Genomic DNA, 27,773 nt, shown 5'->3' on the forward strand with positions numbered 1-27,773 from the left:
GCGGCAGGCCGGGCCCCCAGCCCCCGGGCCGCTCAGCGGAGGGCGCGTTTGACTGACAGGCTGCGGCGGCGCTGGAGCGACGGCAGGTGAGTGTCAGGCTGCGGCGGCGGCTCCGGGGGCCGGGCCTCTCGGGGCCGCGGCGACCCCGCGCTGCTCGCGATCGGCGGGGCCTGGCCCTGCCAAGGGCGCTGAACGCCGCGGCCAGGTGATCGGAGCCCGGGACCCCCTCCTCCGGCCGGCGCCCAGGGGTGGGGGTCCTCTGGGGTCCCGTCGCCCCACGTTGAGCCCCCGGGGCCTCGCTGCTTCTCCGGGACGGGGGCCGCCGTCTCTTTTATCCTGCGGGGGCCCGATCCCGCCTCGAAAGCTCGCGGGTGGCGTCTCGGGGCGCTGCCTTGTGCCGCCCCCGGATCCGGGCCCCGGCGTGTGCGCCTGCCCTTTAGGGACAAAGGGGCCGACGAGCGGCGGGGGGTGCGAGTCCCGCCCCGGCTGCCGCGAACCGGGACCCGCAGCCGCTCGAGCCCCAGAGGCGCGCTGATGCTCTGCGCCGCTGGGCAGGTCTGGGGCTCAGCGCCGCCTCCCCGGCCTGGGGGGGGCCGTGTTGGTCCTTTGTCACCAGCGCTGTCGCTGTGCCCTTTGCCCTCCACGCCGGGATGCCGTGGGGATCCCGCTCATGCGGAGCCCGGGCATCCGCACACGCGTGGGAAATAAACAGATGCGTCAGTAGTGGCTCGGGGGCTTCTAGGAGCCCCTGGAACAGCAGGTCCCCTGTTCGCAGCGGGGCCGCCCTCCCTCTGCGAGCCTCGCTGCGGCAGGTTCTGGGCCGAGCACCTGCTCGCGGGGCGCCCCCCACAGCCCGGGGGGCTGCCCGTCACCGTTCCTTCTGCGGACGAGAGCCCGGGGCGGGAGGCGCGGGTGCGGGCCCGGGAGGCCAGGTGCGGGCCCGGAGGTGCAGGTGCGGGCCCGGGGGGGCGCAGGTGCGGGCCCGGGAGGCCAGGTGCGGGCCCGGGAGGCGCAGGTGCGGGCCCGGGAGGCCAGGTGCGAGCTTGGGAGGCCAGGTGCGGGCCCGGAGGTGCAGGTGCGGGCCCGGGAGGCCAGGTGCGAGCTCGGGAGGCCAGGTGCGGGCCGGGAGGCGCAGGTACGGGCCGGGAGGTGCAGATGCCCCGATTGGCAGGGTGGGGGGTGGGGCAGGGACCCGCAGGCCCCCCTCTGCTGCCTGCCCTGCACAGGGCCTGGCTGGTCGCAGCTCAGGACATGTTTGCTGCAGCTGCTGTTCTTGAGCTGGTTGCCTGGGGGGGGGGTACAGAGCTGATGGAGGCCGCCTTCGGTCCCCTCTCCTGGAAGATCACCCCGAACCGGGGGGGCATTTCTGGAAGGCCTGCCTCTCCTCTGGAGCAGCCTCCTCTGAGATTGTTGTTTCCTCCCCTGGACTGAGACAGATGGACTCCTCAAGCAGGCTCAGGACGGCTCAGAGCGGCTGTGTGACCTCCGGCCCGTTGCTCTACCTCTCTGAGCCTCCAGTAGTCCTCCTCTAGCGATGGGGATGGATTTGGCTTCCGACGACGCCCACCCCCAGGGTGGTTATGAGGGTTTCACGAGGTCCGTTCGCATCAGTTCAGTCCATGGGGCCATTCGGGCGGGGCGGGGGGCAAGGGGGGGAAGGCCCAGGAGGACAGCCGGAGCTGCGTGGGAAGCAGGACTTGCCAAGGCAGGAGGAGGTGACAGTTCCGCTTTGAGGGTCAGAGGACCGGGTTAAAGGAAGGAACGCGTTGGGGGTTTAGGGAAAATGGAGTTGCTTGGAAGTCTACTGGGGAAAAGGGGGGCAGGAGGGAGGCAAAGTGTACACGTTCTGAGGGTCAGAGGGGTGCGGGAGTGTGGGGTGAGGGGTGGCTGATGTGAGGACCGGGTCAGGGGTGTCCTTGTGCGGGGGAGGGCTTGGCAGCATAACCCTTCCTGCCCCGAGGAACTCGGCTCCTGGCTGGCAGGAGGGAGGATCTGGAACCTTCAGGAAAGGGGTGAATCAGCCGGTGCCGCCCGGATGCACCCCTGCCCGCCGCGTCCCCGGGGAGGCACTCTCCCCTCTCAGTGCAGGCCCCCGGGAGGGAAGAGTGCCCGCCCTTATCCAGGGCCAGGCGTCTTAAAAGCCTCGTCTGGCGGCGCGGGCGGGCTCTTTGCCAGGCCTGCCAGCCTGCCGCCTTTCCTCCTGCTCCCTCACCCCGGGAGCAGCGGCCGGCGCTCCCGGTGGCTGTGCTGAGGCTGCTCTATACATTTACACGCCTGTTCTCAGCGTCACTATTATTGCTGCTCCATTTAAGGGCGCGTTGCAGACGCCGTGGTTCTTTACCTCTAAATATTTCAGGGGAAACATCTAAGACCAAGGACATTCTGACAACCAGAAAACAGTTTCCAGCTTCAGAAACGTGACTGTCGGTACAATTCCGTGTTAGTCTGCTCGGGGTGCGGGAAGGTACCCGGACTGGGCGACATGTAAACCGCAGAGGCCTGTTTCCTCACAGGCCTGGAGCCTGGACGCCCAAGGTCAAGGTGTTGAGAGATGTGGTTCCTGCTGAGGCCTCTCTCCCTGGCTTGTAGTTGGCCACCTTCTTGCCGTGTCCTCACGGGGCCCCTCCTCCGTGTGCGTCCTCGGTGCCTCCGCGTGTGTCCGGATTTCCTCCTCTTAAGTCAGACTGGATTCAGGCCCCCTCTAACGACCTCATTTGAACTTAATTACCTCTTTAAAGACTCTGTCTCCAAACAAGCTTACATTCTGAGGTTACTGGGGGTGAGGGCTTCAACATATAAATTTGGGGGCACAATTCAGCCCACAGCAAACATTATTACCTAATACGTAGTCCGTGTCCCACTAATACCCTTCATCCCATTAACCCAGGATCCAATTTTGTCATGTCTCTTTATTTGTTAATTTTATTTCAAAAAATATGTTTTTATTGATTTCGGAGAGAGGAAGGGAGAGGAAGAGAGAGAGAGAGAAACATCGATGATGAGAGAGAGTCATTGATCGGCCACCTCCTGCACGCCCCCCATTGGGGGTCGAGCCCGAAACCCAGGCATGTGCCCTGACCGGGAATGGAACCGTGACCTCCTGGTTCATAGGCTGACACTCAGCCGCTGGGCTACGCCGGCCGGGCTGCCATGTCCCTATAGTGCCTTTCATCTGGATCAGTTTCTCAGCCTGTGCTGAGAAAGGGAACCGAGCTGCCGGAAGCAGCCCTGCTGGCTGCCTGGGGACAGGAAGGCTGTTGAAGGATTTTCCCATTCCCTGGGGTCCCGTTTCCTGGCTTTACTTTGATGTCAAAAGCACCAGGAGGTGAGCTTGGGCCTTAGAAAGCAGCGTGGAGACTTCGGAGCCAGCGCCTCAGTCACCTGCCGGTGTCGCGTCCGGTCCTCGCCGTGCATTTCCTGGCCGGGCTGGCAGGCCGTGGGACTTGCATGGCCACCGATCTATAAAACACGGCCAATAACACAAACTACGGTGCTAAATATTTTTCGAGCATTCTTGCTGTGAAGGTTAATGCAAACTCCGAGCCGCCCTGAAAGTCCACGTGACCAGGAGCCACTGTGGTGAATCCCTCCCGTCTCACTGTCCTCTCACAGCCCTGCTTGCGGAGGGTCCAGTGATTTATCCAAAGACACGCGGCTCGCAGGTGGCAAGAGCGAGGCGCCGAGCGCAGGGCTGGCTGTGTCCCGCCGTGGCCCTCAGCTCCGGGGTGAACGCGGTGGGGGAATCAAAGGCGGGACCGTTAGCATTACAAGGTCCCTAGTGGCTGCAGCGGGTTCCTGGCGTGGAAAGAGCATCTCAGCCCCGGGAGGGCGGGCCCAGGCCTGGCCGGTTCCCGCCCTGAGGAGGCGCCGCTCAGGGTTATCTTGGGCCCCAAGATAAAGCCCGAGAACCGCTTGGGCTGCTGAGCCAGCGAGGTGCGGGCCTGCCGACGCCTGCGCTTCCCGAGTTGCAGGGCCTGCGTGCGGGATGTTAAGCGCCCACAGTTTGGGGACCACCACTCAGCTTTTTCCCATCACGTAAGTGGATTTTAGCCATTGATTTTTTTTTTTTTAAAGTTAATAAGCCTTAAACTTCCTGTGCGGGGCAGGCTCGCACGCATTGGCAGGCAGGTGAGTTTGTTACTCTTTCTGGAGGGACGTTTGTCAATATTCACCCGGGGCGTTCTAACATCCATGTCCACCCGGCAATTTCCCCTTCGGTCGAAGACATACCCAAACGCCAGGACGCCTTGTTTGCCGCGGCAGGACCGCCCGGTGGGCGTGAGGTGCTGCAACTTGTTTCTGTTCCTCAACGTTTTCTGAGATTTGTCCGCGTTGGTTGGTATAGGTCTCAGCCATTTATTTAAAGTGTGTGTTTTTTTTTCTTCAGGGTTTTAAGTGTGTTTTTTTTTTAGGTATAATTTATACCCAGTAAACTGCACCCGTTTGAAGAGTTTTGTCCAGTGGCATCTCGGTGCCTCTTTGCTCCCCGGCCTGGCCCCAGGCAGCCACCGAGCGGCTTTCTGTCACTGCAGACGAGCTGTGGTCTGAAGTGCTTGAGCCAACCTTACCGAGGTGGAAAATACATGCAGTAAAATGTGTGCATTTTAGAGGCATAGGTCCTGAGATCTGGCCTGGGTCCATCCCGCCCCAGCCGGGGTCCGGAACATCCCAGCGCTTTTGGTCAGTGAGGGGCTGGGGACATGGCGGAGCTGCCACGGGAACAGAATGGAGCCGAAAACCCCTGGTGCCGACTGAGGCGGTGGCCGTGGCAACCCGGTGACGTCGCAGCGCAGCCATCGCCACGTGTTTGTGGGGACGCCGTGGGCCGTGTGCAATCGTAGCACGCGATTGCCTGCCGCGCCCGGGGCCTGGGGGTGGCGGCGGATGGCTCCCTGGTTTATGCATAAGTGCACCCTTCCCACTGATAAAAAGTCTGCTGTGAACGCTTAGCATTTCGGTGTTGTTACTCGGGGATATGTTTTCCACTGGGGTTTGTTTTTTTTTTAGAGAGCGGAAGGGAGGGAGGGAAGAGAGAGAGACATCGCTGAGAGAGACACCTTGATCGGTTGCCTCCCACAGGCGCCCGTCGGGTAAGGGTCCTGTGGCCGGGGACCTACCCTCGGCTGGCCAGGGCCATTCATCATTTTCCTGGCTCCGTGGAACCACCGTGCGTGGCTGCCCCGTTATTCGTCCCGTTCACCGAGGTCACATCCGGCGTCCCCTGTCGTAAACAGCGCCGTGCTGGGTGGCTCTGTGTTCTGTGTGTGCGCCCTGGATTACTAGAAAAAAATACGGCCCTGGCCGGAGTGACTCGGTTGGTTGAGCGTCACCCTGTGCACCCAAAGGTCACCCGGTGCACCCAAAGGTCACCCGTTCCATTCCCCGTCAGGGCACATGCCCAGGTTCGGGTTTGATCCCCGGGGGTGCATGTGGGAGGTGACTGATGTTTCTTTCTCACGTTGACGTTTCTCTCTCTCTCTCACACACACAAAAAATCGATTAAACATATTAAAAAAAAAGATAGGGTTAAAAAAACAGAAAGAAGAACAGGTGGTGAAGATCGGCCTGGCGGCAGAGCCTGAAGCACTTGCTGCCTGCTCCTTACAGAGCAAGGCTGCCGACCTGGGCTCCAGGGAGGCGCCTGCGGGCGGATCTCACCAGGCCCCACTCGCTGCTCAGAGCTGAGGGGTGACCCTGGCCAAGGTTCTGGGCTCCGGTTCTGCCCCTTCATCGCTAAAGCAGGGCCAGCAGGAGCACCTGCAGGGCTCTTAGCACAGGGCTTTCTCTCCCCCTCTCTGAAGCTGCAGAACTTAAGCACTACAGTCGGATGCGCGTGTGAATCGGGAGTGGGCCTCGCCCGTCCGTCGTCCTTGCCCTGGGCGCCGTTTGTGGCGCCGGGCTTCAAGCTTATTACCTGGCTCCACCACGTGGCCGGAGACACGGGACAGATACCAAAGACACGTAAAAACACACGCAAGCAAATCACGCACTGCGGCTCCACGTAGCGCGGGAAAGCGGCCGTCCAGCGAACGCGGCCTCCGCGAAAGCCGTGCAAAACCTAAAAACCGGCCTCGGCGAGGAGGCTTGGAGTTTCGAGCCTCGAACCCTGTCATTGTCACATGACCATGTTAAATGTTAGCTTCTGATTGTCTCTCCCTCTTTGACGTGCCCCCATCTTGGGAGACCGTGGCCCACCCGGGAAGGGGGGCGGGGTGACGCGCGGCTGACCCCCGGCGTGCCTGTAGCCTGGGGTTGCTCAAGACTTGGGGGTCAGGGGCTCTGAGCAGCATGGGGTCATCAGGAGGCTCAGAGGATGATCTGAGGGTCCCAGTGGCGCATGTGGAGGGGACCGAGCCTTCTGTCCTGAGGGTTACGGGGCTGTGGCTGCCGCAGGGAGGGATAGTTGGGGAGGCCCCGTGTCCCTCTCCTGCAGACCCTGGAAGGTCTCCCGTCTTGGAATCACAAAGGTCACGCCCAGCAGTGACTGGTGGAGGTCCACTGGCCCACTGGTCCGTGCTGGTGATTTTATAACAATGGAACTGCCTGACATACGCTGGTTTGTCCCCCAGGTTCCCTGCCAGAGGCCCCGCACCCCAGCCCCCTGCAGCCTCCACTGTCGGCTGTCAGCAGAGAATGTGGATGTCGGCTGCTTCCTGGGGGTGTCGCTGCTGCTCACAGAGGTAGGCCCGGCCCCCCTCGGGTGTGGCCCTCAGGTGCCATCCGAGGAGGGGGCGTGGATTTTTCTTTTTAGGAAAAACAATGGAATTGTGTTTATGGTTTTTTCCCCCTTCTGTGGAGTCCTCTTTTAGAAAAGCACACACGAGTGAACCGATGCGATGTCTGGGATTTGCTGCAGAGGAGATGGAGTTGGGGGTGGAGGGGGAGCCAAGCAGAGCTGGCCGCCCGTTAGTGGCTGGGACGAGGTGGTGGGCGCTGGGGAGTGCCTCGTGCTTAGTTCCGTCCGTGTCCGCCCGCGTTTGCGGCTTCAGGGAGTTAGACGGGCCGAGAGCAGGGGCCGCAGGAGCCTGATGGGCCTGGGTCTCAGGGTCAGCTCCTGCCTGCGACCCGGACAGGAGGGCCCCTCTCCTAGTCCCTAAACCTGGGCCGACCGCGCTGCCTCGGGTCCCGGGAAGCTTTTAGCGGAACGATGCGTGGGAGGCGCCTGTCTGGTGCCTGGCGTCGCATTCGCGCCCGTAACTCCCGCCTGGCTGGGAGCCTGGGCTGCCTGGCTGACCGCTGGGGCGGGGAGGGGGCGTGTGGGAGGCACCCGGGGTCCACCTCGCTCCAGCGGACCTGTCTCCACCCCGCTTACACGTTTGGTTGGTCCTGACCTTCCTGGGAGCGAGAGTCAGAATCCGATTCCTGGGTGTGATTCCTGCTAAAATACGGGGGTGGGGGGAGCAGCTATTCAGCTACTTGTTTTTAAACATAGTCTTTTGAAATCATTACAATTCACAGGAAGTTGCCAAAAATGTACCGGGAGGCCCCGCATACCCTTTGGGGTGTGTGTAGCACATGTCTCAGCCGGGAAGGTGGTGTTGGCACAACCCCCAGGGCTGACTCGGTCTCCCCAGCTCTTCACACACCACTGGGAACCCTCCAGGCAGCCCGGGGGGGGGGGGGGGGGGGGGGAGTGTTCCCTTCACTCTAATTCCCAGGCAAGGAGACTGAGGCCCGGAGAAGTTAGGCCGCTTCCCGGCTCACCGGCGGTGTTGTGGCTGAGCGGGGACCGGGCCAAGGTCGCGCCCTCTACCCCCCGCCTCCCTGCCTCCCTCTAGCGGTGGCCGCGCGTCTGACCTGCGACTCTGTTCTCCTGCAGGTGAGCCCGGGCCAGCATGGGGGACTCCAGGGACCTTTGCCCCCACCTTGACTCCATGGGGGAGGTGACCAAAGACGACTTGCTGCTCAAATCTAAGGTACAGGGTCAGCGGTCACGGGGCCGAGGCCCACGCTCGGGGCCTCTGCGTTCCTGGGGGACGAGCGTTTCTGGAGCAGCAGCAGGGCTGGCTCCCCGAGGGCCTCGCAGATCCTTCTGTGTAAAAGCAAAAGGCCAAGCTGGCGTCTGCCCAGGAGGCTCCAGGCCGCGTCCCAGCAGCCGCGAGCCACCCCTGCTCCCCATGCACCTGGGGGCGCGATGCCCTGTCCCTTAGCTGCCGGAGCACTTGTCGCCTTCGCTGTCACCCATGAACTAGGGCTGAGCTCCGTGGTCACGGGCTGGGTGGGGGACAGGACAGGGAAGCGGTCTGCAGCCGGCCGGGTGCCCAGCGGGTTCACGCGCCTGTTGTTAACGCGAGAAGGGGAGCCGCTGGCGGACAGGAAGGGGGCTCCGGCACCCAGGCCACCGCAACCTGGTGTGCTCTGTGGTCAGCGGGGACATCGGGCTCCTCATCTGTACAGACTCTGAAGTCCCAGGAGCACACAGACCAGACACGGAGCCACAGTCTAGACGGAGGGGGGAAAGGGAGACGTAGCGATGAGACTGCCGACCAAGGGGTCTCAGCTTCGAGTGATTTTGGTGGAAGTGTCCTTGCAGGCCCATCATGAAACGAGATCCAAACCGGAAAGGGTAAAACGGGCACCGAGTTTAGATGGGCGGCTGGCGAGGGCCTTTCTGAGGCACACAGAGCCTTCGGGCCCAGACATTTAGGGTGTGAGGCCAGCGGGGGCAGGCGTGCGGCTCCCCGGGCTGGCGTGGGCTGGGGCTCGGGGCGTCTCCGGGCTGTCACACTGGGCTGTCTCCTTCGCCTCACGCAGGGAACCTGTCAGTCCTGTGGCGTTTCTGGGCCGAACCTGTGGGCCTGTCTGCAGGTAAGGGCTCCTGGCCGCGGCCGGGGCGTGCAGCGCCGCCTACCCCGGGGCTCAGCTGGGACCTTGGGCCGGGACACAGGGCGCAGACGGCTCCGGTGCGGTTCCCAAGCCAGAGGGCCCCGGTCAGCGAGTCCCTGGCTGGCTGCCTTGGCCGCTGTTAAAAAGGACAAGAGGGAGGAGCAGGTCTGAGAAGATTCCAGACTCGACGGCCCGTCCGCACCGGAGGCCGGACTCCACTGGCCCGGGCTGTGGGCCTCGCTGTGGGCGTCTTGCTCTGAGCCCTGGCACTTCTCGTCACAGCCTGTCCCACGTAAAGTGGGGGCCACGGCACCGACGCCCATCCCGCTTCGTGGGGCTGGGGTAGAAATTGGGGAGGCGATGCCTGTTACAGGCTTAGCAGGGTGTGTGGCTGTCGACAGTGTCCGGTAAAATCCGGTTGTGTTTTGATGATTACGGTTTATTAAAACCGACAGACACACCCTAACGTGACGGTTTCCAGTGGGTGATGGAATTATGGGTAATGTAAATTTTTTTCTCCAGTTTGTAGTTTTTTTCAAATTCTCTACACGTATGCATTTTAAAATCATACTAAAAACTACTGATACTTAAAATTTCTTTAAAAACAAATAAGCGCAGGAAAAAAGGCAGCCTGAGGGGGTGGAGACATCGCAGTTCGCCTGTGTCTGCAGAAGACACAGGGTCCCCCGGGGACTGTGGCTTCATTCTTTAGTCCCGACCTTCAGTATAGAGATTGTAGGACACGGTCTGGGCCCCAGGGCGACAGCAGGGAGTGTGAGACACGGTCCGAGCTCCTGGGAGCCCCAGTGCCCCCGAGAGACAGGCACAGGAGCCTCATCGGAAAGCGACGCGCCCTTTGTGCCTGGAAAGGCCCTCGGCAGCCTGCGCAGTGCTGACCGCAGGGGTCGCCCCCGAGCGCTCCTGGGGAGGAGCGGCCGTGGTTGGGGTGCAGGCCGCGGTGGGGAGGCCTTGAGCCGGGCCTGGCGGGTGGGTAGGCTCTGGAGAGGAGGGGCCAAGGCCAAAGGCGAGGTCATCGGGGCCACACCAGCCGCGCTGCGGGGCACTGGGTCGGCACAGGGCCCCACCGCCTCTGCCCACTCAGCATCCCCCATTAGAAAGTGGCTGAGACCCCGGCATCCCCGCTGGAAATGCCGAGCCCGATAACTGGCCCATCAGGAATCGGTGAACGGGGACAAGTGGAGGCAGAGAGGGTCTTTGCCCAGGACTAGCTGTGGCCCTGCCTGGGCTTTTTGCGGGAGAGCCCAGGGCACCCTGCCCCTCTCACTCAGAGACGGGGCCGTCTTCCTGGTGGCCATTCCTGAGAACTCGAGGGCTGTAGACCTGTGTCCCTGCAGAGTGGCAGGGCCTCCCTGTTGGGCGGAGTCCTCTCGGGTGGAGGGGGGGACCCGGCTCCCTGCGCTGGCACCGCCCTCCTGCCAGCCTGAGTCCGCGCCCCTCTCCTGTCTCCCCAGGTCTCCTGCTCCTATGTTGGCTGCGGAGAGTTCTTCACTGACCACAGCACCATCCACGCGCAGGTGAGTGTGGCGGCCGGAGCGTGGTGCGCAGTCGGGGCGGCCGGCGCTCAAACCCAGCTCCAGCGGCCCCCGGCCCGTCCACCCGCTGGGCCTATAAAGTGGGAATGATCACGGCACAGAAGCGGAGCTGCCGCAGGGCAGCCCGGACATTCCCGCCTGCAGGGGAGCAGATTCGGGGCTCCAGGCCTCGGTGCTGACAGGGCCTCGTGCTGGGAGCCGGGAGCGGGGCAGCCCCTGTGCAGGCCAGTGTGTCCTTCACATTATGATTTTTTTTGTTAATCTTCACCTGAGCATATATTTTCCATTGATTTTTAGAAAGAGCGGGAGGGAGGGCGAGAGAGAGAAACGTCGATGTGAGAGACACACATCGATTGGTTGCCTCCCACACGTGGGGATCAAGCCTGCACCCCAGGTGTGTGTCCTTGATCGGGAATCGAACCCGAGACCCTCCCGCGTGCGGGCGGACGCTTGACCTTGCTTTGGATCCTGCCTTCTAGGCCAAAAAGCACAACCTGACGGTGAACCTGACCACGTTCCGGCTGTGGTGCTACGCCTGCGAGAAGGAGGTGTTCCTGGAGCAGCGGCTGGCGGCTCCCCTGCCGGCCGCCTCACCCAAGTTCCCCGAGCAGGTGAGGGGTGTGGGGGCCCGTCCGCTGGTGGGAACAGGTGTCGCGGGTGGGGCAGGATGACCCCAGCCTCGGTGGAGCTTGGATCCGTGGGTCCGGGACAGCGTCTGTTCCCGGTGTTGTTGGTCTTTGTTTCTATTTTCCCCCGAATTAATTACAAATAAAATAAATGATTATTGTTCATTATTGTAAATAAAACACAAGTTCCCAGGGCGAGGCCACCAGGGCTCTGCTCAGTGGGGCCCTCGGCGGCCGGGCTTCCTTCCCCACCCCCGGCTCGCGGCCCCCCTCACCCCCCTCACCCCCCCCCGTCTTGAACAGGACTCCCCGCTGCCCTCCCACCCTCTCAAAGCCGTGCCTATAGCCGTGGCCGACGAAGGCGAGTCTGAGTCCGAGGACGATGACCTGAAACCTCGAGGTAACGGCCCCAGAACGGGGAGCTGGGGGCCAGGCTGGGGGCTCGGCTCTGGGCGAGGACACTCCGGGCACTGGGCGGCCCATATAGGTGGCGGCTTCCCTGGGAGCCCAGCCGTCCCGGAGGCCTGGCCGTCCTGCCCAGCCTCTGCCATGGGGCCCTGGGACGGTGGCCGCTCCGCACGGGCTCTCACCCGGACAGTGCGCGCAGCGGGCGGGTGGGGGGGGCGCAGTTGTCCTGCGTGACGCGCTCAGGTGACCGTGGCTGGTGAGCGGGAACCACGTTAGCTTACTTGGCGGGTCTCTGGGGTGGGACACCAGCCCCCGTGTCTGCCCCTGGTTGGGCCCCGGGGGCGCAGCTCCTCTCCAAGAGCGAGCTGTGAGGGTCCCGGCCGGCAGGGCGCTCACCTGCCCCCCCTGCCCCCCCCCGCCTTGTCCCCAGGCCTGACAGGCATGAAGAACCTGGGGAACTCCTGCTACATGAACGCCGCCCTGCAGGCCCTGTCCAACTGGTAGGTTGCCACCCTGCCTTGGGGCTGTCCCGGGAGCCTGGAAATGCCAGCAGCAGCCCCCACACCATGTTGCGTGTGCCACGGGAGCGTGTATGTGGACGTTGTGCACGTGGACCCGCATCGAAACCCCTGAACACACGTGCACTTTGACCCCGCTTCCCCTCCTGTCGAATTCGGCGTAGGGAGGTGATGGGGGTGGAGAGTCCTGTGCGAGACGCCCACCGCCTGTGGTTTATGGGAAACAATGGGAAGGTCCGAGGAGTCGGGCAGGATACGCCCCGAGACCTAGAGCAGCCCTCGTGAGGTGCTGCGTCAAGGCCGAGCGTCACCGCTGGCTTGTCCATATTTTCTGGTTTTTCCACGGTGAATGTCTATTTCTTATGTAATGAGACAAATTTTTAAAATATAAGGAGAAGGGCAGTGGGGGAGATGCCTTCAGGCTCAGGAAGGTTCCAGAGACGGGCTGATGGGCGGGGCAAGTGGGAGCCCCTTGCAGGGCAGGGGGGGCCTGGAGGAGTCCCCCAGGGCGGCCAGAGCAGAGAGCCACAGGCCCCCGGGGCGGCCTGAGCGGCAGGCCCGGGGCTTGAACACGCGGGGCTTGAAGAACCGGCCTCGGTTCTGAGGCTGGAAGTCCGAAATCAAGGCCTCGACAGGGTTGGTTTTCCCCGAGGCCTCTCTGCTTGACTTAGAGAGACGGCCGCCTGCCCCCCTCCCCCCGAATCCAGATTTCCTCTCCTTAACAGGACACCAGTCACGTCCCACCCTGATGACCTCATTTTAACTAATCACCTCTTCAAAGACCCTGTGTCCAAACACAGTCACGTTCTGAGGCCCTGGGGGTTAGGACGCCAACGCGTGAATTTGGGGGCGGGACACAGCTCAGCCCATAACAGGTGGGATCCCTCTAGTCACCCGCGGGCATTTCTGGCCCTAGGGGGTGCAGCGCCCCCCACAGGAGCACCCCCCACCCCCAGGAAGCTTTGCCTCTCCGGGCTCTTTCCAACGCGGCCCCGCTCACTCCCCGTGACCTTCCCCAGCCCTCCGCTGACCCAGTTCTTCCTGGAGTGCGGAGGCCTCGTGCGCACGGACAAGAAGCCCGCCCTGTGCAAGAGCTACCAGAAGCTGGTGTCCGAGGTCTGGCACAGGAAACGGTGAGCGACAGCCCCTGGCCGGCGGCTGCGTGGGGACGGGCACTGCCGCTCGGCTGCCCCCGGGCTCTTCTCACGCACCAGCCCCCCTCCCCCCCCCCCCGGCTCTTGCCAACCCCGCAGCACTGGGCGGCCTGCGCCCCGAGCCCACCGCCAGCCGGTTGACGCACCGGGGAAGCGGAGGCTCAGACGGGTCGCAGTGTCCTGCTCGAGGTCACGGCTCGTGAGAGACGGAGCGAGAATCTGAACCTGGTGCCGGTCCAGCCGGCAGCCGCTTCACAGGGGTGCGTGCTGGGGCCCCGGCACCCAGCGCGACCCCCTGGGTCTCAGCCAGGACTGTGCACGCGGGGAGCTGGTGGCCGGTGGGTGGCACTTTCACTCAGCCTGAAATGAGCTTAAAGACCAGAAACTTGGATTAGCCCTGTTTCTCCAGGAAAAGTCGGAATCGGGAATTATTTATTTATTTATTTTTATTTTTTAATATATCTTTTATTGATTTCAGAGAGAGGAAGGGAAAGGGAGAGAGAGAGACAGAAACATCAATGATGAGAGTCATTGATCGGCTGCAGCCCGCAACCCGGGCATGTGCCCTGACCGGGAATCGAACCCTGATCGCCTGGATCCTAGGTCGACCCTCAACCACTGAGCCACGCCCGGCCGGGCAGGAATAATTTAAAATGAGGGCACAGAGACGTATTAAGTGTAGAAGCAGATTATAAGGCACTGGGTGTGATAGAATTCCAGTGCTGGAAGAGACCAAGTTTGCTGAAGTACGTACAGTGTGTATGATTTTGTATATGTGTCTGTATTTTCATGGAAAAATCTAGAAATCTCAACGGCAGTTACCTCTGGGCGCTGCTGGTGATAGTAATGATTCCTTGTTAGGCTCCTCTGAAATTTTAGCTTCTTTAAAATTATTTTTCAATGACAGCGGGCATGCAGTGCTCTCTTAGCGTCGGGCGCACAGCACAGCGGTGAGACTTTTGTATTCCCTCCGGAGGGAGCCGCCGGGACTTCCGGCGCCCGCCTGGCACCATGCACAGTGACTACAGTATTGCCCACCCTCCTCCCGTTGCCGTGCTAGAGTTTTCCATAACGAACATGTATGACTTTTGAAATTAGAAACACCGCAGTAAGTGTCTTAGAATGAAAACAGTGTTAAAGTAGGCTCGGCACGGACTAGCAGGAACTGGTGCCACCGACCGCGGGCCCTGTCTGGGGAGCCGGGACCTGACATTTTCTTTCTAGACTAGAAACGCGTGAGCCTGCTGGGCCTCCCGCCCGGTCGCCACCTCCCAGGAGTGTCGCAAACCCCTTGCCGAGTCCGATCCCCTCACGGGCTGGCTGCCTGTCAGCCCCCAGGGGGTTGGGGGCCCCCGCAGACCACCTGCACTAACCGGTCTGGTCTTCCCACAGCCCCAGCTACGTGGTTCCCACCAGCCTGTCCCACGGGATCAAGTTGGTCAACCCGATGTTCCGCGGCTACGCCCAGCAGGTAGGCCGTCCGAGCTGCCCGGGGACGCCCAGGGCCATTACCAGGGTGGAGAGCGGCGGCAGGGGCTGGGTGCCGTGAGGTGGCTCCTTCCAGCCCGAGTCCTTCACATCGAGGACATGGGGGCCTCCTAGCACCTGCTGGTCTTCTCCCCACTTGGCAGATGGGGAGACCGAGGCTCGGCGGCCAGTCACTTGCCCAGTGGCTGGTGCGCGGTGTAGGAAAACCTGAGCGCAGGCGGCCTGAGCGCAGTCTGCCCGGCGGCACTGCCTTCAGAACGCACAGGCAGGGCCTCACCTCTATTAAAGTGGACGTTTGACCACATGTTTGGGAACCTAGAGAACCCCCTGGAAACTGGTATCTCCTGCATAAAACCGTGGACCAGGGCGGAGCACGGCTCCAGGTGCCCCCCGCCTTGGGAAGCCAGCTGCCGTCACCATCTTCAGACCTTTGAAAGCACCTCTTGTGCGCCCTGCTCTCGGCTGGGCTCAGGGACAGGCCGGGCCAGAGCCCTTGCTGCCCCGGCTTCCCGCTGGGCTGGCGACAGTCACAGAGCAGACAGGACGGAAGCTTCAGTACTGAGATTTTAGACCTGAAGTGACAGCGTAGTCCCAGCAGGGCCCAGGTCTGCAGGGAGGTAGCTCCATGGTAGGGAAGGCGGGCCCGGCTGGCCCAGGAGAGCAGGGGAACCGGGGGTGGGCAGGCAAGGATGTCGGCCTGGCCTGCAGATGGCGGTGCTCCCCGTGGAGCTCAGAGGAGCCCTCCTGGGCCCCCTTCCCTGTCCCCTTCCTCCTTCCATGGGCTCCCTGCCTGCCCCCAGGTCCCCTCCTTCAGGGAGCAAGGTGACCTCAGTGGCTAAGCCTGACACCTATGCTCTCCGGTGCTGAGTTGGAAACAGGAATACGGGTGAAGGGCATCTGCTTGGGGTCGGAGGGACGCAGTAGGGTCTCGGCTCTGCCACCTCACAGCTGCCGTGGGACCTGCGAGGGGCCCTCAGCCTCTCTGAGCCTCAGTGTGCCCAGCAGGATGGGGGTTAGGACAGACGGCCACAGAGGCCTCCGTGAGGGGCCCACAGTGCACCGGCAAGGCCAGGCCAGGCGAAGTGACCGGGGTCCCGGGCCTGGGCCTCAGCCTCAGCCTCAGGGGCCGCAGGGCGCCCGGGGCAGCTCCCCCGCTGACCCAGCCCCCGCCCCCAGGACACCCAGGAGTTCCTGCGCTGCCTGATGGACCAGCTGCACGAGGAGCTCAAGGAGCCCGTGGCCACCCTGATGGAGGCCCGGGACTCGGACTTGAGCGACTCGGAGGAGAAGAGGGAGGGCGACCGGAGCCCCTCGGAGGACGAGTTTCTGTCCTGCGACTCCAGCAGCGACAGGGGCGAGGGCGACGGGCAGGGTCGCGGCTCGCAGGCCGAGGCGGAGCTGCTGCTGGCGGAGGAGGCGGGCCGTGCCATCTCCGAGAAGGAGCGCATGAAGGACCGCAGGCTGTCCCGGGGCCAGCGGCGCAGGAGCTCGGAGCAGGTGGACGAAGATGCCGACATAGACACGGCCCTGGCCGCCCCGGGCCCCTGGCCCCCGGAGGCCCGGCCCCCGTCACCGCGGGCCTCCAGCCCCTGCCACACCCCAGGTACCAGCCAGCCACCCGGGCACCGCAGCCCAGGGCCCAGCACCTACTGTGCGCCAGGCACGCCGCTCAGGTCCCCCACCGCCCTGGGGGTTTCTACCAGGAAACCCAACTTCTGGGTGAGGGACAGGCTGAGGATGTGTCCGGACCCATCTGAGGGAGCTGGGAGGGGGTTCAGCGCGGCCTGGGCGCCCTGAGCCTCCGCTGCGAGCGTGACGCGGGTGGGTGCAGACGGGACACTCAGCAGGTCCAGGCCTCGGCCCCCCAGGCGGTGCCAGCGCGGCCTCCCCCCAGGGGCCTGGAGCTGGGCTGGCCGCCCGCCCAGCGCGCCCCCTCTCTGCCCAGAGCCCGACAACGAGGCCCACATGCGCGCCGCGTCCCGGCCCTGCAGCCCCGCGCACGCCCACGAGGGCCACAGCAAGCCGGCCAGCGGCCCTCCCCGCGCGAGCCCCGTGAGGACCGGCCCGGCCTACGTGCGCAAGAAAGGTGTGGGGGGTCGGGGGGGGGCCGGGGGTCGGGGCCGGGGGGGGGGGAGCCCTGCCGTGGCCGCCGCGTTCCCCACGCGGTGACTTGGAGCCCCCAGCACCCGGGACACGCACGGAGGTGCCGGGAGGTGAAGCGCACACCCAGCCCCGGGGCTCGGGATTCGACCCCGCGCCCTGGCCACGCAAGCCCTAGCTCCCAACCCTGGCCCCAGGCGGGCAGCGAGGGCTGGACCCAGGTCCCTGCTGTGCCCCCAGCCCAGGTGCTGAGCCCGGGCAGCCGGCGGCGGAAGGAGCAGTGTTACCGCAGCGTCATCTCCGACGTCTTCGACGGCTCCATCCTCAGCCTTGTGCAGTGTCTCACCTGCGACCGGGTGAGCGCCCGCCCCTGGCAGCGCAGAGGCCCTCGGGGTGGGGGTGGGGGTGGGGGGCGAGCGTGTCCTGCCCCGATGCCCCTGCCTTTCCCGAGGGGCGAGGCCCTGTCCGGGAGCTGGGGAGCAAGCCCCCTTGCCTCACACCTGCCAGCGGGTGGCCGGGGCTCGGGGTGCCCACTCTGCCGGGTCTGAGCGGGGCGGAACCCTGGAGGGTGGCTGACCTTTACCTCCACAGGTGTCCACCACAGTGGAGACGTTCCAGGACCTGTCGCTGCCCATTCCTGGCAAGGAGGACCTGGCCAAGCTCCACTCGGCCATCTACCAGAACGTGCCGGCCAAGCCGGGCGCCTGCGGGGACAGCCACACCGCCCAGGGCTGGCTTGCCTTCATCGTGGAGTACATCCGAAGGTATGCCACCCTCCGCCCGCCGGGGACGGGGCCGCCCTGGCCCGGCCTTCCTGGGACTCAGCCGGGCAGGCGACAGACCCTCAACCGCACAGTGCAAGGGTTTGTGGGGGTGAGGGCAGAGTCCAGGTTTCCGAAGCCCCCATGTGCCCGATGCCTGCTTTGCCCGCCCGGCATTGGGAGCTCACGCTGTGCCCAGAGGATAGCCAGCGCGATCGGGGCCCCTTCACAGATGAGGAAGGGGGGGCTCGGGAGAGGTGACGTCACTCTCTAAGGACACCGGGCTGCTGGCTGGTGGTCCCTGGTGTCTGGGCCAAGATGCCTCTCTGGGCCCCGGGCAGTGCTGGGCCCAAAGGTCCTAACTCTTACCCTTGCCCAGGCCCTGGCAGCACCCCTACCACCCTTCTCTGTCTCCACAGGTTCGTGGTCTCCTGCACCCCCAGCTGGTTTTGGGGGCCGGTCATCACCCTGGAAGACTGCCTCGCCGCCTTCTTTGCTGCTGACGAGCTGAAGGGTGAGTGGACCGGCTGGGTCAGCCCCGGGCTGGAGGTCTCGGGGACCCAGGCCTCAGTATCCCGCCCTGGCCCCAGGCTGGGCCTGGGACTGCTTGTGCCCCAGTCCACCAGCCTGTAGCTCGGAGGGCTTCACCTCGCTTTCTTTTTGCACCAACCTGGGGGACAAAAATGATGCCATGCTTTAATTTGGCATTTCCTTGGTTATTGAGGAGCTTGAGCATTTTTTTCCGTAAGTGTACCGGCTGTTAGTATTTCTTACTTTGAGATCACCCGTTGCTGTCCTCTGTTGGTTCCCCCGTCCAGCCTGGCTGGGCTTCCAGTACTGTGTCGAGCAGGCCTGGTGAGGGGGGCGCCCTGGTCCTGCCCCGATTTCAGAGGACAGGCTTTCAGCTTTCCCCGTGGACTCGACGTGCCTGCGGGCCCGGCGTGTCTGGCCTTTACCATGTTTAGGTTTTGTTCTCTCTCCGCCGTGTGTGTGGACATCTTTTATCCTGAGAAGACGGGTTTGGAAGTGTGTCAGGTGGTTTTTCCCGAATCTGCCGAGAGGATCACGTGATTTTCACTCCTCATTCTATTAACGTAGGGCCTCATGCTCACTGATCTGCTGGGGTCCAACCGTCCTTGCACCTCCGGCAAATCCCGCTCGATGGTGGTGTGTGATCGTTTATACTGTGCCGCTGAGTTTGCTTCGCTAGAACTTCGCTGAGACCCGTCCTACGTATATTCTTCAGGGCGGTCGGCCTGCGGTTTTCTCTGCTTGTAGCCTTCTTACCTGGCTTTGGTCTCGGAGCAACGTTGGCCTCGTAAAATGAGCCGGGGCCCAGCCGGTTTGACTTCGAGGACTGAGCTTCGTCCTGTGCACCAGGTCACAGCTTGATTCCCAGTCAGGCCACGTGCCTGGGCCGCGGGCTCGATCCTCAATGCGGGGCGTGCAGGAGGCAGCTTCTCCCTCTCTCTCCCTAAATAAAAACATATTTAATAAATAAATACATAAATAAAATGAGTTTGGGAGTGCTCCCTCCCCTTCAATTTTTTGGATGAGTTTGAGGACTGGCATTAATTCTTCTTTAAATGTTGGGTAGAATTCACCAGTGAAGCCACCTGGGCTTTTCTTTGTTGGGCAGTTTTTTGTGTTTTTTTTGTTTTTTTTATTACTGCTTCAGTCTTCTTAGTGCTTACTGGTTGGTTCGGATTTTCTATTTTTCACGATTCAGCCTTGGTCGGTTGTATGTTTCTAGGAAATTATCCATTTCACTAGGTTACCCAGCATGCTGGCGCAGCCTCTTGTGACCCTTTGTATTTCTGTGGTAGCAGCTGTAGCATCTCCTCTTTCATTTATAATTTTGTGTATTTGAATCTGCTTTTTTTTCTCAGTTAACCTAGCTAAAGGTTTGGCAGTTTTGCTTATCTTTAAAAAATACACACACAACTCTTAGTTTTATATTCTTATTTTTCTAATTCCTTGAGGTTTAAAGTGAGGTTGTTTCAGTTTTTCCTTTTTATAGGCATTTATTGCTATGAAATTTCCTCTTAGGACTGCTTTTGCTGCACCCCATTGGTGCCAAGACGTCATATCTTCATTTCCATTCTTCTCAAGATACTTTCCGAATTCCCTTTTGATTTCTTCTTTGCCCCATGGGTGGTTGTGAGTTTTTTAGTTTTCTTCTTACTGTTGGTTTCCAGTTTCATACCATTGTGGTTGGAGAAGATCCCAGATATGATTTCCATCTTCTTAAACTTGTTAGGGCTCGCGTTGCGGTCCAGCCCGCGCTCCGCTCTGGAGAGCGGGCGTTCTGCTGCTGCGGGTGGAGTGTCCTGCTAGGTCCACGTGAGCTGTGGGCTGCTCACGTCTGATCTCCCTCCTCGGTTTTCCGTCGGGATGCTCCGCCCAGTGTTGAGAGTGGAGCATCAAAGTCCCCTATTGATATTGTGTCGCTGTCTCTTTCTCCCTTCAGTTATGTTCGTTTTTGTTTTAAATGTTCAGGTCGTCCAGGGCTGGGTGCATATGTATTTACAGTGGTCACATCCTCTTGAAGAACTGGCCCCTTTAGCAACGTAGCGACCCTCTTTGTCTCTTGTAGCTGACTTTGACCGATGGTCTATCTTACCTGACGTAAGCGTAGCCGCTCCTGCTCTCTCTCGGTTACAATTTGCCTGGGGCATCTTTTCCTTCCTTCACTTTCAGCCTGTGGGTGCCCTTTAAGCTCAAGTAAGTTTCTTGCCCTGGCTGGTGCAGCTCAGTTGGTCGGAGCATCGTCTTGGACACAGAAAGGTTGCAGGTTCGATCCCCGGTCAGGACACATACCTGGGCCGCAGGTCATCCCTGCAGGGGGCCCATGCAGGAGGCAACCGACCGACGTTGCTCTCTCTCTGCCTCTTCCTTCCTCTCTCTAACATTATAAAATAAAATATATAATTTAGTCTGTCTCTTGGAGGCTGCACGTTGTGGTTTTGCTTCTCGCGCATAAATCACCACGTGCACTCTGCCTCTCACTCCCGCCTCCGTCCACCTGTCTGTGTCTCCTGCCCTAGGTGACAACATGTACAGCTGTGAACGGTGTAAAAAGTAAGTGTGCACGTCCGGGGGCTTCTCCCCAGTTTCCCGCCCCCACCCCCTGTGGTCCGGCCCGGGCTCCCCAGGAGGTTCCATCCTGACCTCGCAGAGGTGACCGGGTGGGGGGAGGGGTGCTTGTTAGTCGGGCACCTCGGTGCCGGGGCTGCCCGCTGCCCGCTGCCCGCTGCCCCCTCCTCCCAGGCTGCGGAACGGCGTGAAGTACTGCAAGGTGCTGCGGCTGCCGGAGGTGAGTGAGGCCGCGGCCCCTCCGCACTGACAGGCGGCCGCTGGGCACAGGCTGAGCCTCCCTGGCTCGGAAGCTCCGCGTGAAGGGGCCCGTGGGGGCGCTGCTGGGGGCGGAGGGCCTCTCGGGGGTCTGGCAGGTGGACGGGGCTCCCGGTCAGCCAGCCTGGGCCCGGGGAGCCTCTAGCCGCTGGGTTTCTTGTTCCTACTGGGATGACGAGACCCGAGTGGGTCACACAGTGGACCCGTCGGGGACCCAGGGTCACAGGGCCCTGGTCAGCCCTGGAGTGACCAGCCCTCCGGCTCCCCCAGATCCTGTGCATTCACCTGAAACGCTTCAGGCACGAGGTGATGTACTCATTCAAAATCAGCAGCCACGTCTCCTTCCCCCTCGAGGGGCTGGACCTGCGCCCCTTCCTCGCCAAGGAGTGCACGTCCCAGGTCACCACCTACGACCTCCTCTCTGTCATCTGCCACCACGGCACGGCGGGCAGTGAGTCCAGGCACCCCCACCCGGCCCCGCCGCGCTCCCCGGGGCTTCTGCAACCTGCCTGCCTCCCTGGTTCCCTGGTGCCCCGGCCCTGCCCCTGTGACCTGCCTGCCCCCCCAGTGCCCCGGCCCCGCCCCTGTGACCCGCCTGCCCCCCCAGTGCCCTGCCCCGGCCCTGTGACCCGCCTGCCCCCCCTGCTCCCGCCCCCCCCACCGTGACCTTTCTGCCCCCCAGTGCCGGGCCCGCACGTTCCCCAGGGCACCTGTGACCTGCCTGCCCCCCCAGTGCCCCGGCCCTGCCCCTGTGACCTGCCTGCCCCCCCAGTGCCCCGGCCCCGCCCCTGTGACCTGCCTGCCCCCCCAGTGCCCCGGCCCCGCCCCTGTGACCTGCCTGCCCCCCCAGTGCCCCGGCCCCGCCCCTGTGACCCGCCTGCCCCCCCAGTGCCCTGCCCCGGCCCTGTGACCCGCCTGCCCCCCCTGCTCCCGCTCCCCCCCACCGTGACCTTTCTGCCCCCCAGTGCCGGGCCCGCACGTTCCCCAGGGCACCTGTGACCTGCCTGCCCCCCCAGTGCCCCGGCCCCGCCCCTGTGACCTGCCTGCCCCCCCAGTGCCCCGGCCCCGCCCCTGCGACCCGCCTGCCCCCCCCAGTGCCCTGGCCCCGCCCCTGTGACCTGCCTGCCCCCCCAGTGCCCCGGCCCCGCCCCTGTGACCTGCCTGCCCCCCCCAGTGCCCCGGCCCCACCCCTGTGACCTGCCTGCCCCCCCAGTGCCCCGGCCCCGCCCCTGCGACCCGCCTGCCCCCCAGTGCCGGGCCCGCACGTTCCCCAGGGCACCTGTGACCTCCTGCCCCCCGGGCAGGTGGCCACTACATCGCCTACTGCCAGAACGTGATCAATGGGCAGTGGTACGAGTTCGACGACCAGTACGTGACCGAGGTCCACGAGACGGTGGTGCAGGGCGCCGAGGCCTATGTCCTCTTCTACAGGTGTGCGCCCGGCAGGTGCGGGCGGGCCGGCCTCGGGCGCCTGCCCCCCGGGTTGGACGGAGGCTTTGCGGGGCGGGAGGGCGGAGCCTGGGGGGTGCTGAGGCCCAGGGCGAAGGTTCACGTTCTTAGGAAAGAGCCTGTGGCTTGGGGTCGTGGGAAACCTGAGGTTGGGGCTGGGTCTCCACGGAGGCCTCGGGGCCAGGACCCTGGGGGGGGGCGGCTGCGATGCGGACGGGTCACCGAGGGGGTCGGGACGTTGGGTGCGGGAGGCGGGAGCCTCTGAGGTACCCCTGGAGCGCCCAGGCAGGGCTGCCCGTCTCCCGCCCCAGGAAGAGCAGCGAGGAGGCCGTGCGGGAGCGTCAGCAGGTGGTGTCCCTGGCCGCCCTGCGGGAGCCCAGCCTGCTGCGCTTCTACGTGTCCCGCGAGTGGCTCAACAAGTTCAACACCTTCGCGGAGCCGGGGCCCATCACAAACCACACCTTCCTCTGCTCCCACGGAGGTGAGGACACGGCCCCGCGGCGGGGGGGGGGCAGGGCGGGCGGCCGAGCCCCCACCTCTGCCTCCTGCGCCTCCTCCGCAGGCATTCCGCCCAACAAGTACCACTACATCGACGACCTGGTGGTGATCCTGCCGCAGAGCGTGTGGGAGCATCTGTACAACAGGTGAGGGCCCGGGCAGCCCTGCCGGAGCCCGGCCGTCCCGCAGCTGGGCAGGGAGGGAGAGCGGGTGGGACCCCCGCGCCCCCCACGCTGGTTCCCAGGCCGTCCCCCACTCGGCGGCAGACCACTCAGCAGGGCGAGGGCTTCCCTTGCTGCTGGGTCCGCGCTGACAAAGGTGCCTCCAGTGGGCAGACACCTGGCTCAGCAAAAGCGAGCATACGGGTCCTTCCCACAGGCTGCTGGCCGCAGGGCCCAGCCCAGGTGGCCTGGGGCGTGTGCCGCTGGGGCCCTTCTGGGTTCAAGTTCGTCAAGACCAAGAGCCTGTGGCTTTTTGAGGACCTACTCAGGCCCCGGTCACTCTGCAGCTAGGCAGGCAGGATGTGCCACGGCCTCAAGCGGGAGACAGGTGTGGAGGGACAGGCTGCCCCGGCCTCTTGTTGGACTGGCTTTGCCCCACCCACTTGCAGGTCAGGCGCAGACTCTGCCCTGTGGGTGAGACAGAACCCACAGGGAGCTGCACCCCAAATCCTGTGGGACCCACGCTCCTGCCTGCACGAGGACCTGCAGCCCCCCTCGGACGCTGTCCTCGGGGTCCAGCGGGCCGGCTTCCGGCCACCACAGCCCCTGCCCAGGAGAGGAAGCTAATGTTAGGTGTCCTTTGTGACCCAACGGCCTGGGGCAGGCGCCCTGCTGGGGACTGTGGGCCCTAGTTCACCGGCACCTTTGTCAGTCTAATGAGGAAGACAGACAGTAACCAGACTGTGCCCAGGGCGCCAGGGAGCCGTGTCGGGAGCCTCCCTGGAGGAGGACTGGCCGAGCGGGAGCAGTAATCACCCTCCAGCAGGCTCCTGTCTGCCCCACCCGGACCTCCCTCAGGGCCTGTTTCTCTCCTCCACGCCCCCTGCAGGTTTGGGGGCGGCCCTGCCGTGAACCACCTGTACGTCTGCTCCATCTGCCAGGTGGAGATCGAGGCGCTGGCCAAGCGCAGGCGGATTGAGATCGACACCTTCATTAAGGTGCGTGCAGGCGGGGGCGGCTGGGGGGCCGGCTGCCAGCCTCTGCAGGGGACAGGCAGGGACCTGGGGACAAGGGTCAGCCAGGCTCTGCTTGGAGGCCGTGCTCCGTGGGAGAGCAGGGTGGCCAGGCTGAAGGTTTTCACTGGCAGAGGGGTTGGGCTGTGAGTTCAGGCCCATGCGCTTGGCAGACTGGGGAGCGGCTATTAGAGGAACAGGGTGCAGCTGTGTGGGGCTGTCCCGTGCAGCGCAGGAGGTTCGGCCGCGTCCATGGCCCCTAATTGATGCTGGTGACAACCAGGATCACCTCTGGGCCTGGCAGGCGTTTCCTGGGGGGCACAGCCCCCCTATTGAAAACAAGCCGGTGTGGAAAGGTGCATTCAGTGAGCTGAGTGAGTTGCAAACGGGACCCAGTGTGATTCGTTCAGGAAAAGGGCTTCTGCAGAGCAGACGGGCGGGAGGGCGAGTCCCGAGCTCCCCGCCCCTGTTCCAGCTCAGAACGGGGGGCCCAGGGCCCATCCGTCAGACACCCGTGGAGGGCTGGGCAAAAGACGCGACAGGGCCCCCTACTCTGTGGCCCCTGAAACATGACAGAATAGCTCATGTGCGACTAGGTGGGGAAACAGCATCGACCGAGTGATCTCAGCTGAGTTTTTACAAAGTTATGGGAAAGATTCACCAGAATGTTAGTGGCAGGCCTGTGAGCGGCAGGTCGGGGGACGTTCGTTGTCACTGGCCCTGCCTGGGGGCTCCGAGTCCGTGCCCCGCGGGTCTGGCGGAGTCTGAGAGCCAGGGCTGGCGCTGGGCGGTGCTGGGAGTTCACGCTGACGCCCCCTCTGCCCCCTGTGCCCCGCCCGGCCCAGCTGAACAAGGCGTTCCAGGCAGAGGAGTCGCCGGGGGTCATCTACTGCATCAGCATGCAGTGGTTCCGGGAGTGGGAGGCCTTTGTCAAGGGCAAGGACAACGGTGAGTGGAGCAGGGGCTCTGCCAGGGCACCTGGGGCGGGCGCTGCCAGCCAGGAGGGCCTGCGGGCTGCGGGGCTGCTGGGAGTGTCCCGGGAGGCGGCGGGGGCCGCGGGGTCTGTGCCTGTGCGGCAGGTTTCTGGTGCCACCCCCTTCGGCCGCCGCCCTCCCGCGCGAGCAGAGGCGGCAGGTGCCCTTCCAGCCGGCCCCACGCCAGGCCCGGCCGCGTGCCCTGCCCTTTCCCCCTGTGTTCTCCGGTGATGCCCGAGGAGGCTGCTGTCCCTCCTGCCAGGCCCTTCCCTGTGGGAATTCTGTTGCCCTAAATAATAGATCGTAGTTGTCAGGTGGCTATAGGCTCCTAGGAAAGGACGCTGTGTCCTCTGACCCCCCCGTTTACTGAGGTGGAAACAGGCCTCACACAAGGCAGCTCCCCGAGTTCCCCACAGTCCCAGCGAGAAGCAGCAGAGCCCGAGCCCTGCCCCGGTGCCCCGGTGCCCCGGTGCGGCCGCCCTCGGCCCCCTCCAGCCCCACAGGCCGGCTCTCTCGTGGGCAAGGCTGGGCTGGAGGCCTGGCTCTGCCTCGGCCCGCTCTGACTGGGCCGTCACTTTCCCGTCTCTGAGCCCATCTCATCTCACACGGTTGTGGAGGATTTCGTCAGATATTGGGGTACATGGTAAGGGTGCTCAGCGAGTGGCAGCTGCCCTCAGAGACTCGAGCCACGGCCACCGGGCACTGTACCCCCCCCCCGCCGGGTCAGAAACTAGTGAGTCCTAGGCAGTCCCTCTGTGGGTCTGGGGTCCCAGCGCCTCTCTCCTGCTCTCAGGCATTAGCAGGTGAGCATTTGGTGGCCCCAGCACCTTGCCCGTAAGGACTTTACACCGACCCCCTGGGCCCAGGACAGCCTCTTGGGGATCACAGGTATCAGACGCATACCTGACACCCGCTCTTACCTGTCAGGGGAGGGCCATGGAGGCTGGGACGGGGGTTTCCTCCTGAGGGGCAGGCGCTGAGCCTGAGCCTCCTGTTCCAGAGCCCCCCGGGCCCATTGACAACAGCAGGATCGCGCAGGTGAAGGGAAGCGGCCACGTCCAGCTGAAGCCGGGTGAGTCTCGCTGCTCCAGCTGGGCTCCCCCCCCCCCCGCCCCTCGGCCGCCAGTCCCGTCCTTCCTGGAGCCCCCGGCCGCCTGTCTGAGTCAGGCTAAGACGTCCACCCAAGTCCAGGCCCAGGGCCCCAGCTGGTGGGCAGAGGCGCGTGGCCTCTGTGGGTCCTGAGGCCCCTCTGCCCCAGCCCCGCCCTCTACTGCCCTCTGTCGGCCTGGCCCTGCCTGCCTGCCCTGTGGGTGCCCTTTGGGAGACGCGGGGCACAGCCAGAGGTGTGCTCTCTAGGTCCTCTGAGAATGGAAGTTGTACCAAAATACCCCAAAGTTTCCACTGGACAGCTTTGCCCAAAAGCCCCGGGTTGCCCCCCCCCCTCCCGGAGCCCCCATGGCCAAGACCACGGCCTCATCCAGGGCAGGGGCGCAAGGGGGCGAGGCCAGTCCACGCCGACCACGGCCTCTTGGGCCCTGCAGGCGCCGACTACGGGCAGATTTCCGAGGAGACCTGGGCCTACCTGCACAGCCTGTACGGCGGTGGCCCCGAGATCGCCCTCCGGCAGAGCGTGGCGCAGCTGCAGGACCCCGAGAGCCTGCACGGGGAGCAGAAGATCGAAGCCGAGACCCGGGCCCTGTGACCCCGGCTGGGCCCGTCCACGTCCCTCCCCCTCCAGAGACCCTCTGCGTCCCCCCAGCGCTGGTCCCTGAACACCTCCCAGGAGGCCTCGCAGGCCCGCGATCGCCCCGGCCGGGGACCAGGCACCGCACGGCCCCGCGGAGGGGGGCCTGCGCCTGGAAGAGGGGGCGCCGGAAGCCCAGGGGCGCGAGGCGGACTGGCAGGGTCCCAGGGAGACCGGGGCGGGAAGCACACCCTCAGGCTGGTTCCGAGGACCAGGGCCTGCGGCGCCCGCTTGGGTCTCGGTCCCAGGAGGCCCACAGGCCGCTGCGGTCATCTGTCCTCCGAGCTGCCCTCTGGACAGCCCAGGCCCCCGGCCTCTCCCCGAGCTCTCAGCAGCCGTGGCCTCGGGACAGAGGGTCAGGAGGCTGCTGCCCACCGGCATCTCCCTCGGGCCCCTGGCCCAGCACCCGACACCCGCGGGCGGAGCTGGAGCCGGGGCAGCGCCCGCCTCGCCCGACTGCCCGCGGTCCCCAGGGGCTCCCGCATCCCAGGCTGCTCTCTGGTTTCCCTGCGGCGAAGGACTCGTTTGAGACGGGACTCGAGCGGGGGAGGGCGTGGAGGCTGCTGGCCCCCGAGCGGCTGTGACCTGTCCCCAGGGAGCCGACGACACAGAAATACCTCACGTCGCTGCCACCTGCTGCTCCTGGAGCTGGAGTCCTCCCCGCACGGCACCCGGGCCCCGGGCGCGGCCCAGGGGCAGCTGGCGCGTGGGGCCTGGAGGCTGAGTGAGGCCGCTGCTGGGCCCCGGGACCACGGGCACAGCTCCCGGTGGCACCGAGCCCTTGGGAGCAGCTGGGCCAGAGGCTCCCCTCGCCAGGGCCAAAGTGAATGGGGGGGGTCCTGGGATCAACGCCCCCAGATGCTGCGGCCCTCGGTCTCCGCGCCAGCAGGCGGTGCTGGCAGAGCCCCCGCTCCTGCCCTGCGCTCGGGTCTGCGACCGGGTTCTCCCGGGATCGGGGAGGGGACCGTCCTGCTGAGGTGCCCGGGGACTGCCAACCGGCCACTGGGACCTCATGACCTTGACCCCCATCTGCTGAATGCTGCTGCTCCGTGGTGATCCCACCGTGGGGCCTGCGGGCGCCTCCGCCCTGCGTGACCGGGAGGCTCCCTGCGGGCTGGAGTCTCGCCCACACTGCCCGTCTGGGCT

The 27,773-nt window shown here is 64.1% G+C and overlaps 1 protein-coding gene across 2 annotated transcripts; it reads left to right on the plus strand.

Moving 5' to 3' along the window:
- The first annotated feature begins 17 nt into the window (after positions 1 to 17).
- USP20 (ubiquitin specific peptidase 20) lies at positions 18 to 26,824 on the plus strand. 2 transcript variants are annotated; one of them, XM_081151836.1, is made up of 25 exons: positions 18 to 86; positions 6,570 to 6,680; positions 7,820 to 7,916; positions 8,755 to 8,808; positions 10,299 to 10,361; positions 10,859 to 10,990; positions 11,309 to 11,405; positions 11,844 to 11,913; positions 12,951 to 13,064; positions 14,478 to 14,556; positions 15,750 to 16,176; positions 16,519 to 16,659; positions 16,914 to 17,029; positions 17,265 to 17,437; positions 17,854 to 17,948; positions 20,482 to 20,515; positions 20,705 to 20,750; positions 21,059 to 21,239; positions 22,093 to 22,219; positions 22,549 to 22,718; positions 22,800 to 22,881; positions 23,786 to 23,894; positions 24,755 to 24,857; positions 25,884 to 25,955; positions 26,425 to 26,824. In XM_081151836.1, the coding sequence occupies exons 3-25, from the start codon at positions 7,836 to 7,838 to the stop codon at positions 26,583 to 26,585; spliced, it is 2,727 nt and encodes a 908-aa protein (XP_081007962.1). In that variant the 5' UTR covers positions 18 to 86; positions 6,570 to 6,680; positions 7,820 to 7,835; the 3' UTR covers positions 26,586 to 26,824. The 2 variants fall into 2 exon arrangements, with proteins under 2 accessions (XP_081007962.1, XP_081007963.1); XM_081151837.1 differs by lacking the exons at positions 18 to 86; positions 8,755 to 8,808 and having other exon boundaries at positions 6,595 to 6,680; positions 26,425 to 26,663.
- The last annotated feature ends 949 nt before the right edge of the window (positions 26,825 to 27,773 follow it).

This window comes from Miniopterus schreibersii (assembly GCF_964146895.1).
Source record: "Miniopterus schreibersii genome assembly, chromosome: 11".
Lineage (NCBI taxonomy): Eukaryota > Metazoa > Chordata > Mammalia > Chiroptera > Miniopteridae > Miniopterus > Miniopterus schreibersii.